This window comes from Prionailurus viverrinus, chromosome D3, assembly GCF_022837055.1.
Source record: "Prionailurus viverrinus isolate Anna chromosome D3, UM_Priviv_1.0, whole genome shotgun sequence".
In the NCBI taxonomy this organism is placed as follows: Eukaryota; Metazoa; Chordata; class Mammalia; order Carnivora; family Felidae; genus Prionailurus; species Prionailurus viverrinus.
In genome coordinates, this window is record NC_062572.1 from 8,422,113 (window position 1) to 8,435,486 (window position 13,374).

The 13,374-nt window shown below is 36.5% G+C and overlaps 1 protein-coding gene across 12 annotated transcripts in view; it reads left to right on the forward strand.

Annotated features, from left to right (window-relative positions):
- The window catches only part of IFT81 (intraflagellar transport 81), a 228,110-nt gene that overhangs the window by 113,669 nt on the left and 101,067 nt on the right, over window positions 1–13,374 (forward strand). For 11 of the 12 annotated variants that reach the window (XR_007145729.1, XR_007145731.1, XR_007145732.1 and 8 more), the window contains 4 exons: window positions 146–256; window positions 2,079–2,163; window positions 8,087–8,250; window positions 9,902–9,997. Coding sequence is in view for 7 of the 12 variants with exons in the window: in XM_047827328.1 (XP_047683284.1) it covers window positions 146–256; window positions 2,079–2,163; window positions 8,087–8,250; window positions 9,902–9,997 (456 nt within the window). In the remaining 5 variants the exon portion in view is untranslated. Of the gene's footprint in view, window positions 1–145; window positions 257–2,078; window positions 2,164–8,086; window positions 8,251–9,901; window positions 9,998–13,374 lie in introns of those variants that run through there. The other variant, XM_047827334.1, reaches the window with a different exon arrangement.

Genomic DNA, 13,374 nt, shown 5'->3' on the forward strand with positions numbered 1-13,374 from the left:
AGACCTGGAGTCTGGAACGTTACTGTCATCTCTAGGGAGTACTGTTTGCCAAAAGGAAATGATAAGTGAATGTCTGAGTCACATGACATGCTAATTTCTTTCTTAAACTTGACAGTAACATGTACTACTTATTCCTTTACTGTAGGTGGAGACAGTTCAGAATCATCAACGGATGCTTAAAATAGCAAGGCAACTTCGAGTTGAAAAAGAGAGAGAAGAATTTCTTGCACAACAGAAACAGGAACAAAAGAATCAGGTATCCTCGCAAAAGTTTATATTCTTATGGGGAAAGAAATAGTTCCTTTTGGTTATCCAAATGTAAAGAAAAAAGAATTCTAGATTGTGGAAGTTTATGTTTCCTTTTGTTAATGTGATGGAATACTTCTTCAAAGGATTTTGTGTCACCAGTAACAATAATGCTACTTTTTAGGTTCAGTACCCAGTATATATCTGTATACTACCTTCTAGCTTGTGCTTTACTCATGTTGAGCCAACATCACAGAGCATTCATCATAATGTTAAGCATTAAGATTAACTGCTGATAAAACTTCCAGAATCTCCAAAGGGTGTCCTGAGATTCGGGGCCTATGAGAACATCCATTTTATTCCACCGATCACAGTATCCACTACTAGACTTTATTCCAGTGGCAAATAAGCAAATCATGAAAAGGTGCAAATCACCCACATTCCACATTTTTAGACTTTGCCTTAAAGAAAAAATAATTCGGCTAGAAAAGATTATTTTTACTTTATTAAAAATTTGTCTTAGGGGCACCTGGGTGGCTCAGTCGGTTGAGCATCCGACTTCAGCTTAGGTCATGATCTCACGGTCTGTGAGTTTGAGCCCCGCGTCAGGCTCTGTGCTGACAGTTCGGTCTGGAGCCTGCTTTGGATTCTGTGTCTCCCTCTATGTCCCTCCCCCGCTCATGCTCTGTCTCTCTCTCTCTGATATAAAATAAACATTTAAAAACATTTTTTTTTAATTTGTCTTAAAACTGAGTAGACTAGGGGCACCTGGGTGGCTCAGTCAGTTGAGCATCCAACTTTGGCTTAGGTCACGATCTCACAGTTGGTGGGTTCGAGCCCCATGTTGGGCTCTGTGCTTACAGCTCAGAACCTGGATCCTGCTTTGGATTCTGTGTCTCCCTCTCTCTCTGCCCCTCCGCTGCTCATACTCTGTCTCTGTCTGTCTCTCAAAGGTGAATAAATGTTAAAAAAAAAATTTAAAAACTGAGTAGACTATACATTAAAAATACACTTTGAAACAGCTCCATTTCCTACTCAATGAGATGTTTGGCTCTTTTGGAACTTGATTTGGCATCATGGTAGTTCCACTGCACTAATAAGCTGCATTGCTTGGTCCCTGAATGGTCACCTAGCATCAGTGTCTGAGACACTGAGAGAGAGAGAGAAAGAGAGAGCAAGAGCGCTCAGTGTGGGGCCTGATGCGTGGCTCAATCTCACAACCATGAGATCATGACCTGAGCTCAAATCAAGAGCTGGATGCTTAACTGACTGAGCCACCCAGGTGTCACACATCAGTGTCTGAGTCTAAGACATTATTTTGTGGCTGGCTCAGTTGGTAGAGTATGCAACTCTTGACCTAAGACCTTATTTGTGAAAATGCTAATATTCCTCAGAATTAAGAAAACCATGTTAGGGGTACCTGGCTGGCTGGGCAGTGGAGCATGCAACTCTTGATCTTGGGGTTGTGAGTTCAAGCATTGGGTGTGGAAATTACTTAAAAATGAAATTAAAAAAAAAAAAAGAAAAGAAAACCATTGTTATAACAAGAAAAGCCTGATGCATATATTTTTTTACCAAGTATTTTTCCTTGATCACTAAGTACAACAGATAACTAAAGAAAAAATATCTGAAAGCTTTTTTTAAAAAGCTTTATGTGAAAAGGTATTGAGAAAACCAATTACATTTTGAGCTCAATATAGTAATTTTCTTAGTTCTTATTATTTGTTCTTTTTACATCATAAGAATTACATGGAACTTGTATTTTTCTTTGTCCATGTGAGTGGTAGGTCTCAATACACTAAGGAAATAATGGATCTAATTATATTTTAAAGCTATTTCATGCGGTGCAGAGACTGCAAAGAGTACAAAATCAGCTGAAAAGTATGCGCCACGCAGCAGCAGATGCAAAGCCTGAAAGTAAGTGGAAACTGTTATATGATCTAGATGATCAGAGAATATTAGTTTAAATCAGTAGTTTTCCTTAAAACAATCAACTCATGGGAATTAATTATTGTTGAGTGATAGCTCAGCATTTTAGAGTGGCATTTTCTAGTTAATTAATGAGAGTCCTATTGAAGACATCCTTAACTTTTACTGGGGTTTTATGGTTCCCATTCAGTGTTTGGTCAGAAGGTAAAGATAGTGAAAACCACCATGGAGGGAGGCTCTCTGGTATGTGAGTATGTATGTACCTAGGATGGATGTTATGAAAAAGATGGATGGGAAAAATGTGAATAGTTTTAGAGCCTGAGCCATAAAGAAAAGGAATAAAATGCTGGACTCTTAAAGCTTGGTGTTTTTTCTTATATTGGGCTGTGCTAATGACTTGACTGTTGGCACATTAGCTTTACATAAAGGATAAATTGTTCTAATACCTGAGATAATACCACCAAACCCTTCTTAGGCATTTTAAAAGTGTTTTTGCTCATCAGAAGGGAGACCATATAAACTGGAGGAGCAGTGGAAAGCTATCATTGGTACTGGAGAAATATTTCAGTGTAAATATCTGGCTGTTCAAGTGTTAATTCATCTTTCTGTAGTATTCTATGAAATGCTATGCTCCAAGCTATAATTCATAGAATAAAAAAGATAGACAATAACAATAACAATTGTTGGCAACAATGTGGAATTGTTGTTGGCAGGAAGGTAAAATAGCGTGACTTCTTTGAAAAACGTATCTGGCAGTTTCTCAAAATGACCCAGCATGTTTCATTCCTACGTATCTACCCAAGAGAATTGAAAACATATGTCCACACAAAGTCTTGTACACAAATGTTCATAGCAGCCTTATTCATAATAGTCAAAAAGTGGAAACAACCCCAATGTCCCTAAACTGATGAGTGAATAAACAAAATGTGGTGTATCCATGCAATGGAATGCCAAGGAATGAAGTATTGATACATGCTACAACACATATGAACCTCAAAAACATGTTAAGTAAAACTAGTCATAAAAGACCACATATTATATGATTCCATGTGTATGAAGTGTCCAGAATAAGCAAATCCAGAGAGATAAAATCCAACTAGTGATTACCTAGGGCTCGGGAGTTTTAAGGCGGGGACAGCTGTGTGTGTGTGGTGGAGGGAGGAAGGGACTGCTAATGGGTATAGAGCTCCTTTGGAGCTGATAAAAATGTCCTAAAATTGATTGTGGTGCTAGTTGCACAACTCTGTGAATTTACTAAAAACCATTAAATACTTTAAATGGATGGATTTTATGGCATGTAAATTGTATCTCAATACAGCTGTTAAAAGAGATAATACAGTATTTCCTTAATTCTAGACACATATTCTTTCCCATTTTAGTTGTTTTTGCCATTGGGGTATATGTTACATTTTATATGTACATTTAACATGGTATTTGTTACTTAATCAATGGCATCTTAGAATCAAGGAAGTATGGTATATTTAATTCATGTTTTAAAAACCAGTATAGTGTTGCCTCTAAAATATATGGTTAATACATGTTAATTGGTGACTTTCCATAGACTCTCTCACTCCTCTTAGTCTTATAAATTCAGGTTCAAGCAATACCTGGAAGTTGCCATGCATTTAGTTGTTGGTGTCATTTCATTCTTTATTCACTAAGTTTTCACTTTCTAGGAGAATGTTAATTTTCAGGACAAAGAAAATAATTTTTTTTTCTTTTAATGTTTATTTATTTATTTTTGGGGAGAGAGGTAGGGAGGGGCAGGAAGAGAAGGAGACAGAAAATCCCAAGCAGGCTCTGCACTGTTAGCACACTGTTAGGATTTCACAAACTGCGAGATCATGCCCTGAACTGCAATCAAGAGTTGGACACTTAACTGACTGAGCCACCCAGGTACCCCCAAGAAAATAACTTCTTATGATTTTTTTCTCCTCAGTGTGATGTATATCTTTTTCGTGTATATTCTTTGGATTTGATGTAGTTTCCTTCAAAACTTACTGTAAAAATTAAGACAAATCTTCAAAAGAAATCTGTTGTTATAGCCATTTAAAAATTAATATCAATAAGTAATTTGCATAGGCCTACTCTTACTAAGAAATTATTAGAAATTACCACTAATAGTGAATTTATTGAGGGGCACCTGGGTGGCTCATTTGTTTAAGCATCCAACTTCAGCTCAGGTCATGATCTCACAGTCTATGAGTTCGAGTCCCGTGTTGGGCTCTGAGCTCACAGCTCAGAGCCTGGATCCTACTTCAGAATCTTTGTCTCCCTCTCTCTGCCCCTCCTCCGCTCATGCTCTGTCTGTCTGTCTGTCTGTCTCTCTCTCTCAAAAATAAATAAACATTAAAAAATTTTAAAACAAATAGTGAATTTCTTGAAATGAAGGTAATGTGTGTAAGGATTAAAAGATTTTGTATGCAGAAAAAAATTGATCAGTGAAGTTTAATACAGTGTAAAATGTTCTTCAGTATCTGTTATCTTCAATTTTATTAGGTTAAATACGTTGTTATGTATTCTGACAACTAAACATAATATCCAAAGGTATTTATAGTATTTGTAATACTTCATTTTTTATTTGAATTGATAGTCTTTATTTTACTTTGGCTTTCTACCTAAAGAGAAATTATTTGGGCCAGGGAGTACATAATTACTCACTTAGTAATAAAATTTACAAATAAAATTGTGTTTTATGCATCTCTTGGGATGCTGGTGTAAAATATTAATGTGAGTAATGTTCATAGATGCTACTAAATAAAATCAATTACATTGTTAAGTAGTAACAGAAATAATTGGCTCAAACCTATAGTGCATTAATTCAATTTTTGTTGAACATCTACTACATGTCAGGTACTGTGCTGGGTGCTAGGAATAGAAAGCAAAGATATTTAGGATCTCACAGTCTAATACAGGAACGACAGGCAGTGAACAGTTATAATGCAGCATCACTAATTTGCTGATGGAGCCCAGCACAGGGTTCTATGAGAACAAAGAGACAAAGCACCAAACCCTGTCACAGAGTCAAATGGCTTCCTGGATGAGGTGGCACCTGAGTTAAGTTCAAGTTGGAAAGGTAAGGAATAGAAGACATTCCATGCCAAGGCACAGTAACCAGAAAGAACATAAATATAATAGATGAAGTAGAGATAAAAGGGTAGGCTATTCCTGACTGCTTGTCTTTGAAAAGAAGGCAAGAAGGAAGAAAAAAACAGAAAAGAAAAGAAAAGGCAATAGAGGGAATGTGCAAATGAATGAGAAAGACAGTACCATGCCTAGACTGATTGTGTGCTGGTGACTGTGATAGTGATTGTGATAGGGGTGATTGTGTGCTGGAGGAGAGAGTCAGTTAGACAAACAGAAATTGAAGATTTGGGAGGAGAAGGTGAGAGTTGATAACAGCCTTTCCTGTGTGTAGGGCATTGAGTGTTGTGTAGCAATTGCCACAATATGTTAATTGTTGGCGTATCTGACTCTGACTCAACTAAACTCCAGACTAGTTACCAAGTCATAATTGGTCTTTCTATTTCCAGGCCCTAGCATGCTAAATTACACAGAGCAGGCATTCAGTAAATAGTCTGTTAAGTAGTTAGGAGGTGGGAGTAGAGACCAAAACCCTGGATAGGAAGAAAATGATCTTTTCCACAGATAGGAGGAGAATCAAATGAGAAAAACAGGGCTGAAAACATAAAAATAAGGTATTATGTGTGTAATATGTGTTCTTCGGGGCAGGGTGTAGGGAGCAGGAAATTAAGGAGTTCTTGCTTTGTGGACATCTTTCTGGAAAATAGTCTTTTTTTTTTTTTTTTTTTACATTTTTTAACATTTATTTATTATTTTTGAGACAGAGCACGAGTGGGGGAGGGACAGAGAGAAGGAGACACAGAATCCAAAGCAGGCTCCAGGCTCTGAGCTCTCGGCACAGAGCCCGACGTGGGGCTCGAACTCACGAACCACCAGATCATGACCTGAGCTGAAGTCAGACCCTCAACTGACGGAGCCACCCAGACGCCCCATCTGGGAAATAGTCTTAAGGGTTGTATTCAGCAGCCTAGGAAAAGAGTAGATAAAACATGTTGAATTGATCCAGGTATTTCCTTTAAGAAGGTCTATCTAAATTTTTTAAGTAACAAAAAATAGCTTATAGAAAGTTTCTATTTACTTGAATAACATGAAAAGTGTTTTTAGTGTAGGAATGTGCTTTGTATTTTTTCAGAGTAACAGCCATATTATAAAACACTCATGGAAGTTAATTCATCTTTATACTCTATACTTATTTGTGAGATTTATTATATAAAAGAAGCTACTCATTCTGTTGTAGGGTCAGAGAGATGTTTTCAGAGGGTTTTTAACCAGAAAGTTTGCTGAGATCTTAGTGACTGTATATTTAATTTCACCAGGATTTTGAAAGATATTTTTTTAAAAGCTGCATTGAGAATATGACTACTCTTCAAGGTCTTAAGTTAAAATTTTTAAGAGAAGAATTTTAAATGTGATGGAAACCCTATTTTTATGTTTCTTAACAGTTTTATTGAGGTAAAATGGATGTTTAATAAACTGCACATATTTGAAGTGTATATTTGATATGTTTTGACAAAATACACACACTGTTGAAACCATCAACCTTAAGATAACAAATATAACCATCACTCCCCAACATTTTCTTGTGTCCTTTGTAATATCTCACTTTTGCCGCTTTGTGCCCCTCTACCCATTGCCAGGCAACCACTTTCTGTCACTATACAGCAGTTTGTATTTTCTAAAATTAGAATCTTTCTTTTAAGTAGAAAAGATAATATTTAAGAATTTTAAATCTTTGAAAACATTTTAGTATTTGATTCTTTATATCTCTGGTTACGTGTAGTATGTTTAAGAACTTGACAATGGAAAAAACAGTCACCTAATAGCCAAAGGAGCCAGGATGTAGATTTAATCGGAAACCACATAGGAATGACTGCCTAATTATAGTGTGATTCATTAAATACTCTCTCTTCCCTCCCTTTCCCCAGTCCCCAAAAAAGGGGGAAAAATTGTAGGGATGAATGGAAAATTTGTGATTTTGCCATTAATAAAGTTTTACATGTTAATATATAGTTAGCACAACAGAACTAAAAATAATTTTTAAGGTTTTGGGCCAAATTTATTAAGCAATCTGCCTACGTAGATTACTTAAACCGGAAATCCAGTGTTTTAAAAAGTCAAGCCAGAATTTGTAAACGTGTCATGGAAAGATCTGAAATAAACCTTTTAAAGCTCTCTAGGCTGGGAATTTATAACAAAACTATTATTCACTGAAAATGTGTGTATGTGTATGTGTACTCTGCCAAAATAAGAAAACTTTCAAACACTTTAAAACCTTTAAAATACAATTTAAGTTGCCACTTACTGTAAGCTAATACTTTACAATATCAAAACTACCAACATGGAAAGCCAAAAATGTTTATGAATGTAGATAATTTTTTTTTTGGATTCTGACTTGTACCTTTAGTAATATTTTCATTGGTTTGAAGCTGACAAATTATAATGTATTACCATTTATGAAATATTAGAATAGAAGTACAAATTGCATCAGAAGTATTGTTAAAGAAAAAGAATAAATGGCCACTTATAGAACAAAGAATCTGGGTGGAATTTCATTTGTGTTGTCATTCAAAAGATTTCAATGGTTGGGGCTCCTGGCTGGCCCAGTCGGTAGAGCTTGTGACCCTTGATATTGGGGTCATGAGTTTGGGCCCCACCTTGGGTGTAGATTACTTTTTTTAAAAAATTGAAAAAATATTTCAATGGTCAATTTTTTATTATACAGAATGCTTTCAATAGATAAGCCTATTATTCAGGTCTCATATTTTAAAGTGTACAAAGTATCACTATACCTACTCTCTTGGGCTGAATAATTATTTTATTTTTAAAGGTTTAATGAAGAGACTAGAGGAAGAGATAAAGTTTAATTCTTATATGGTAACTGAAAAATTTCCTAAAGAATTAGAGAGCAAGAAAAAAGAATTGCATTTTCTACAAAAAGTGGTTTCAGAGCCTGCCATGGGCCATTCTGATCTTCTTGAACTAGAATCTAATGTAAGTGGCAACCAGTCTTCTTTTTATAACTCCCAATTTTATCTCATCCCCAGTCCTGTGAAAATTATATGAACTGCTTTCTATGGTGTCCTGCTCTTGACTCTTAAGTTCCCCTGTGCTGAGTTGACAGTTTTTATGAGGAGTTGTTCTTTGTGAGAAATTATAGCATGTAATGCCGTTACTTAATCTACATGATGTTATACAGACTTAATCAACTGATTAGGAAACTAAACAGCTTGAATATATAAATTAATGCATATCATTGACTCATAGGTTTATGTATTCATAATATAATCATTTAGATGGTAAATTTTTAAATATTTTGCATATCATTATTTTTTATTTCCAAGAATAATATTATAGCAATTTTATATTTAAAGCTATATTTTTATTTGCTTTTTCATGCCTGCTTTGGAATTACTAAAGTTTCTTGTAATGTTCATTGAAATTTGGTTTCATATTATTACATTTTTGTTCCATAGAAATAAAGCACCAATCAGATGTATATTTTTTAAAAATAAGAATTAAATGGTATGATGATTGATTGAAAGATTTTGGCTCACTAATCCATTAATGTGCGTAATATGTGCTTAATGCCCACTCTGATTAAATACATAATTCTGGCCATTTTATTCTTTTAATTTACTTAAAGAAATTAGATGTTCAAGTAACATTTAGCTCAAATTTAATGTCATAGAATTAACAGGAGTACTCTAGTCTTTTTAAAGGATAGTTATACTGAAGCCATGTAATTTTTTTTTTTTTTTATTTCTTGAGGGACTATCTACTTTTATTGGCTTTATTCACTTTTATTTTATTACATTTGGTAAAGGGTTAATGAGTAAGATAAATGGCAGCTATATAGAATCACAGATCATTAGAACAGGAAGGGTTATTAGATGTCATCCATGAACCCAAAAACTCTCAGTTGGGTTCATGAATTCCTTACACTAAATCCCTCGGGAATGTTAGTCTGGATTTTCTTTATCACTTGCAGTGACTTGTAAGTCATGACGTAGGTGAGGGATAACTTCAGATTTTTAGAAATTGTCTTTTTGATAATAATGTATAAAATTTCATGTAGAATACTTCAGGATAATTTCAACATGGATGGTTAAATCCATATAAATAATCAAAGTGTGTAAATATATATCATGAACTATGAAATGTAAATTGTTTCTAAAAATAATCATAGTAACCTACTTAGAACGTTAATGGACCTGTTCCTCCCATGAAATCACTGAGATAAAAACTGAATTCAGGGACACCTGGGTGGCTCAGTCGGTTGAGCATCCGACTCTTGATTTTGGCTCAGGTCATGATCCCAGGGTTGTGGGATTGAGCCCCATGTTGGGCTCGGTGTTGAGGGTGGAGCCTGCCTAAGATTCTCTCTTTCTCTCCCCTCTACTCCTCTCCCCCATTTGTGTGTTCTCTCTTGCTCTCTTTCCCTCTCCCCTCCTCTCTTTCTGTCTCCTCCTCTCCCCCCACCCCTCTCTGTCTCATACACACACACACACACACACACACACACACACACACACACACACGTACACACAACTATGTAAGTTCAAAGTTTGGTTTGGCTAGATGTTCCCTAGTTTATGTAATCATAGGGAGAGTTTTAACCTTTTTTACTTTCATGCTGTTTTAGATAAATGAAATAAACACACAGATAAATCAGCTGATTGAAAAGAAAATGATGAGAAATGAGCCAATTGAAGGCAAACTCTCACTATACAGGCAACAGGTAAGACCACTCTTTTGGCTTTCATATTTAGATCTTTAATCTTATTGGTGAACATCTTCATAAATACCCTAGGCTGTGTTGTGGATAGTCTTAAAGTGAGAAGGAAGTAAAGAGTAAATGTTCTTGGGGCGCCTGGTGGCTCGGTTGAGCAGCCGACTTCAGCTCAGGTCATGATCTCACGGTTCATGAGTTCAAGCCTTGCGTCGGGCTCTGTGCTGACAGCTCAGAGCCTGGAGCCTGTTTCGGATTCTGTGTCTCCCTCTCTCTCTGTTCCTCCCCCGCTCGCCCTCTGTCTCTCTCTCAAAAATAAATAAAGATTAAAAAAAAATTTTTTTTAAAGAATAAATGTTCTTCTGTTATTGCTAATCTCCAGATTATAACAAAGAATTTGTGGAAAAACCATAAAGACACATGTTTGAGTTTGAAATTCAATACACCTGATAATGCTTAGTTTCCTTAGCATCTGCCAACTGTGATGATAGATCTATTTGTGCTTATATCTGTAAGTGTGGAATTTGATTAAAAAAAATTTTTTTAACATTCGTTTTTGAGAGATAAGAGAGAGACAGAGTATGAGCAGGGGAGAGGCAGAGAGAGAGGGAGACACAGAATTCAAAGTAGGCTCCAGGCTCCAAGCTGTCAGCACCGAGCCTGACGCAGGGCTCGAACCCACAAACCGTCAGATCATGACCCAAGCCGAGGTTGGACCCTAATCGACTGAGCCACCCAGGTGCCCCAAGACCCTATGGTGTTCTTTTAACATGTTCCTTTGTTTCCTGTATTTCCTGAAAATTCTGGTTTGATATTTTTTGGCAAGAATACTTTCTAGGTAGCATTATGTACTTCCATTTGGAGGTGATAATGTCTAATTGTCTCTTTTTTTTTTGGAATGTTAACAGCCATTGATTATCATTGCTCATCTGTTAATTTCATTAGGGTTTATAAAATGTTGATACTTGGGGCACCTAGGTGGCTCAGTTGGTTGAGCGTCTGACTTTGGCTCAGGTCATGATCTCACGGTTTGTGAGTTGGAGCCCCATATCCACCTCGCCGCTGTCAGCGCAGAGCCCACTTCAGATCTTCTGTCCCTCTCTCTCTGCACCTCCTCTGATCTTTCTCTCTCTCTCTCTCTCTCTCTCTCTCTCTCAAAAATAAGTGTTGTTAAAATCTGTTGATACTGTGATTCTTTCTTCAATTATTAGCTTGACTGCCTCTATGGAAAAACCTCTCATCAACTATTTGGTTAAACTGAGCTATAGTTCACATAGGAAAGGCAGGGTACATGCTTGATTCTTTATTTATCAGTTTTCAAAAAGAATTTGTTTCCTCCACCTCATTTTCATCCTCCAACAGTAAAAGTGATCAATCAAGGTTAGTTTTTAATTTTTTGGTTCCTCATTTATTTAATAATTATGGGGTCTATCCATCAAGAAGAGCTAACAATTATAAATGTTTATGCACCGAATTTGAAAGCACCCAAATATATAAAACAATTAATCACAAACATAAGCAATCTTATTGGTAAGAATACAGTAATTTCAGGGGACTTGAATACTCCACTTATAACAATGGACAGATCATCTAGATATTTAACATCCTTATGAATCATAGATTTAATTCTATTTGATAAGTTTCTAGTATTTTCCTTGATGATGCTCAAATTGTCCCATTTTTTAATACTAGGAGGCTTTTCAAGTTAACTTTTGGTTCCTTTTTAATATTCTCTTCGTCTTTGATAATGTCTTTGCTTTCTGGTTTGATAAGAATATTTCTATGTTCATCTTTTATATTTCCTTCTCTAGGCTTGGAATTAGACTTCCTTCTATGAGCCTGATTTGTTTCATTAGGAAATGATATATAGCGAATGAAATTTGGGTATTAGGATTTCTCATTGCTCCTTGAGTGGCCCTTATTTTTAGGTCTTTTTTGTGGACAAAGCTAAGAAATAGTTTTTTTCTTCCTCTCTTCCTAATGTCACCCTGAGCTCATATTTACCCTTCCAGTTTAGATTCAAGGCTACTGGGCTTCTGCTTAACCTCATCAGTCTCACATCTTTCTCCTTATCCCACACTGGAAATTCTGGTTCTCAGTAATACCAACATTATTTAATCCTTTATTTGCTTTAATCCACACTTTACACACAACAGTTTCAAAATAAAAGTAACAATACTACCACCAAAAATATGATTACTGCTGAAAATTGTTTTTTTATTTTGTTTTGTCCTTAGGATAAATGCCACTAGGAATATACAAATTACTGTTTTGAAGTCACTTAGAATAGGTCCTCTATATGGTTATGCCACACATTAAACTGGATACATATGTATGTTTATTTTTATTTTTAGGGATTAGTTTTATGATTATTTAAAATATTTACATGATTCCAAGTCAATTCTAAAAAACAAAAAAATATTCAAAGACATTTCTATCATCTACTCCTGTGCTATCTATCCTAATATTTTCTTCCCTCATAGGTAATTTTTTTTTTAATTTTTTTTTCAATGTTTTTATTTATTTTTGGGACAGAGAGAGACAGAGCATGAATGGGGGAGGGGCAGAGAGAGAGGGAGACACAGAATCGGAGACAGGCTCCAGGCTCCGAGCCATCAGCCCAGAGCCCGACGTGGGGCTCGAACTCACAGACCTCGAGATCGTGACCTGGCTGAAGTCGGACGCTTAACCGACTGCGCCACCCAGGCACCCCAATAGGTAATTTTTTTTTAATGTTTAAAGTCGGGGCGCCTGGGTAGCTCAGTCGGTTAAGCATCCGACTTTGGCTCACTCAGGTCATGATCTCGTGGTCCGTGAGTTCAAGCCCCACGTCGGGCTCTGTGCTGACAGCTCAGAGCCCGGATCCTGTTTCAGATTCTGTGTCTCCCTCTCTCTGACCCTCCCCCATTCATGCTCTGTCTCTCTCTGTCTCAAAAATAAATGTTAAAAAAAATTTTTTTTTTAATTTTTAAAGCTAATTATTCCACTAAAAAATAATGTTATATAGGGGGACCTGGGTGGTTGGTTAAGTATCCAACTCGATTTTGGCTCAGGTCATGATCTCACAGTCATGAGAGCATTGAGCTCTGGACTGGGGGTGGAGCCTGCTTAAGATTCTCTCTCTCTCTCTCTCTCTCTCTCTCTCCCTCTCCCTCTCTCCCTCTCTCCCTCTCTCCCTCTCTCCCTCTCTCCCTCTCTCCCTCTCTCCCCCCCCCTCATTCTCCCTCTCCCTCTCCCTCTCTCCCCCACCTCTCTCTCCCTCTCCCCGTCTCCTTCTGCCCCTCTCCCCTGCTCACGGGTGCACACATGTTCACGTGCACTCTCTCTCGCTCTCAAGATTAAAGTAAAAAACAAAACAAAATAATAATATTATATATACATAGATC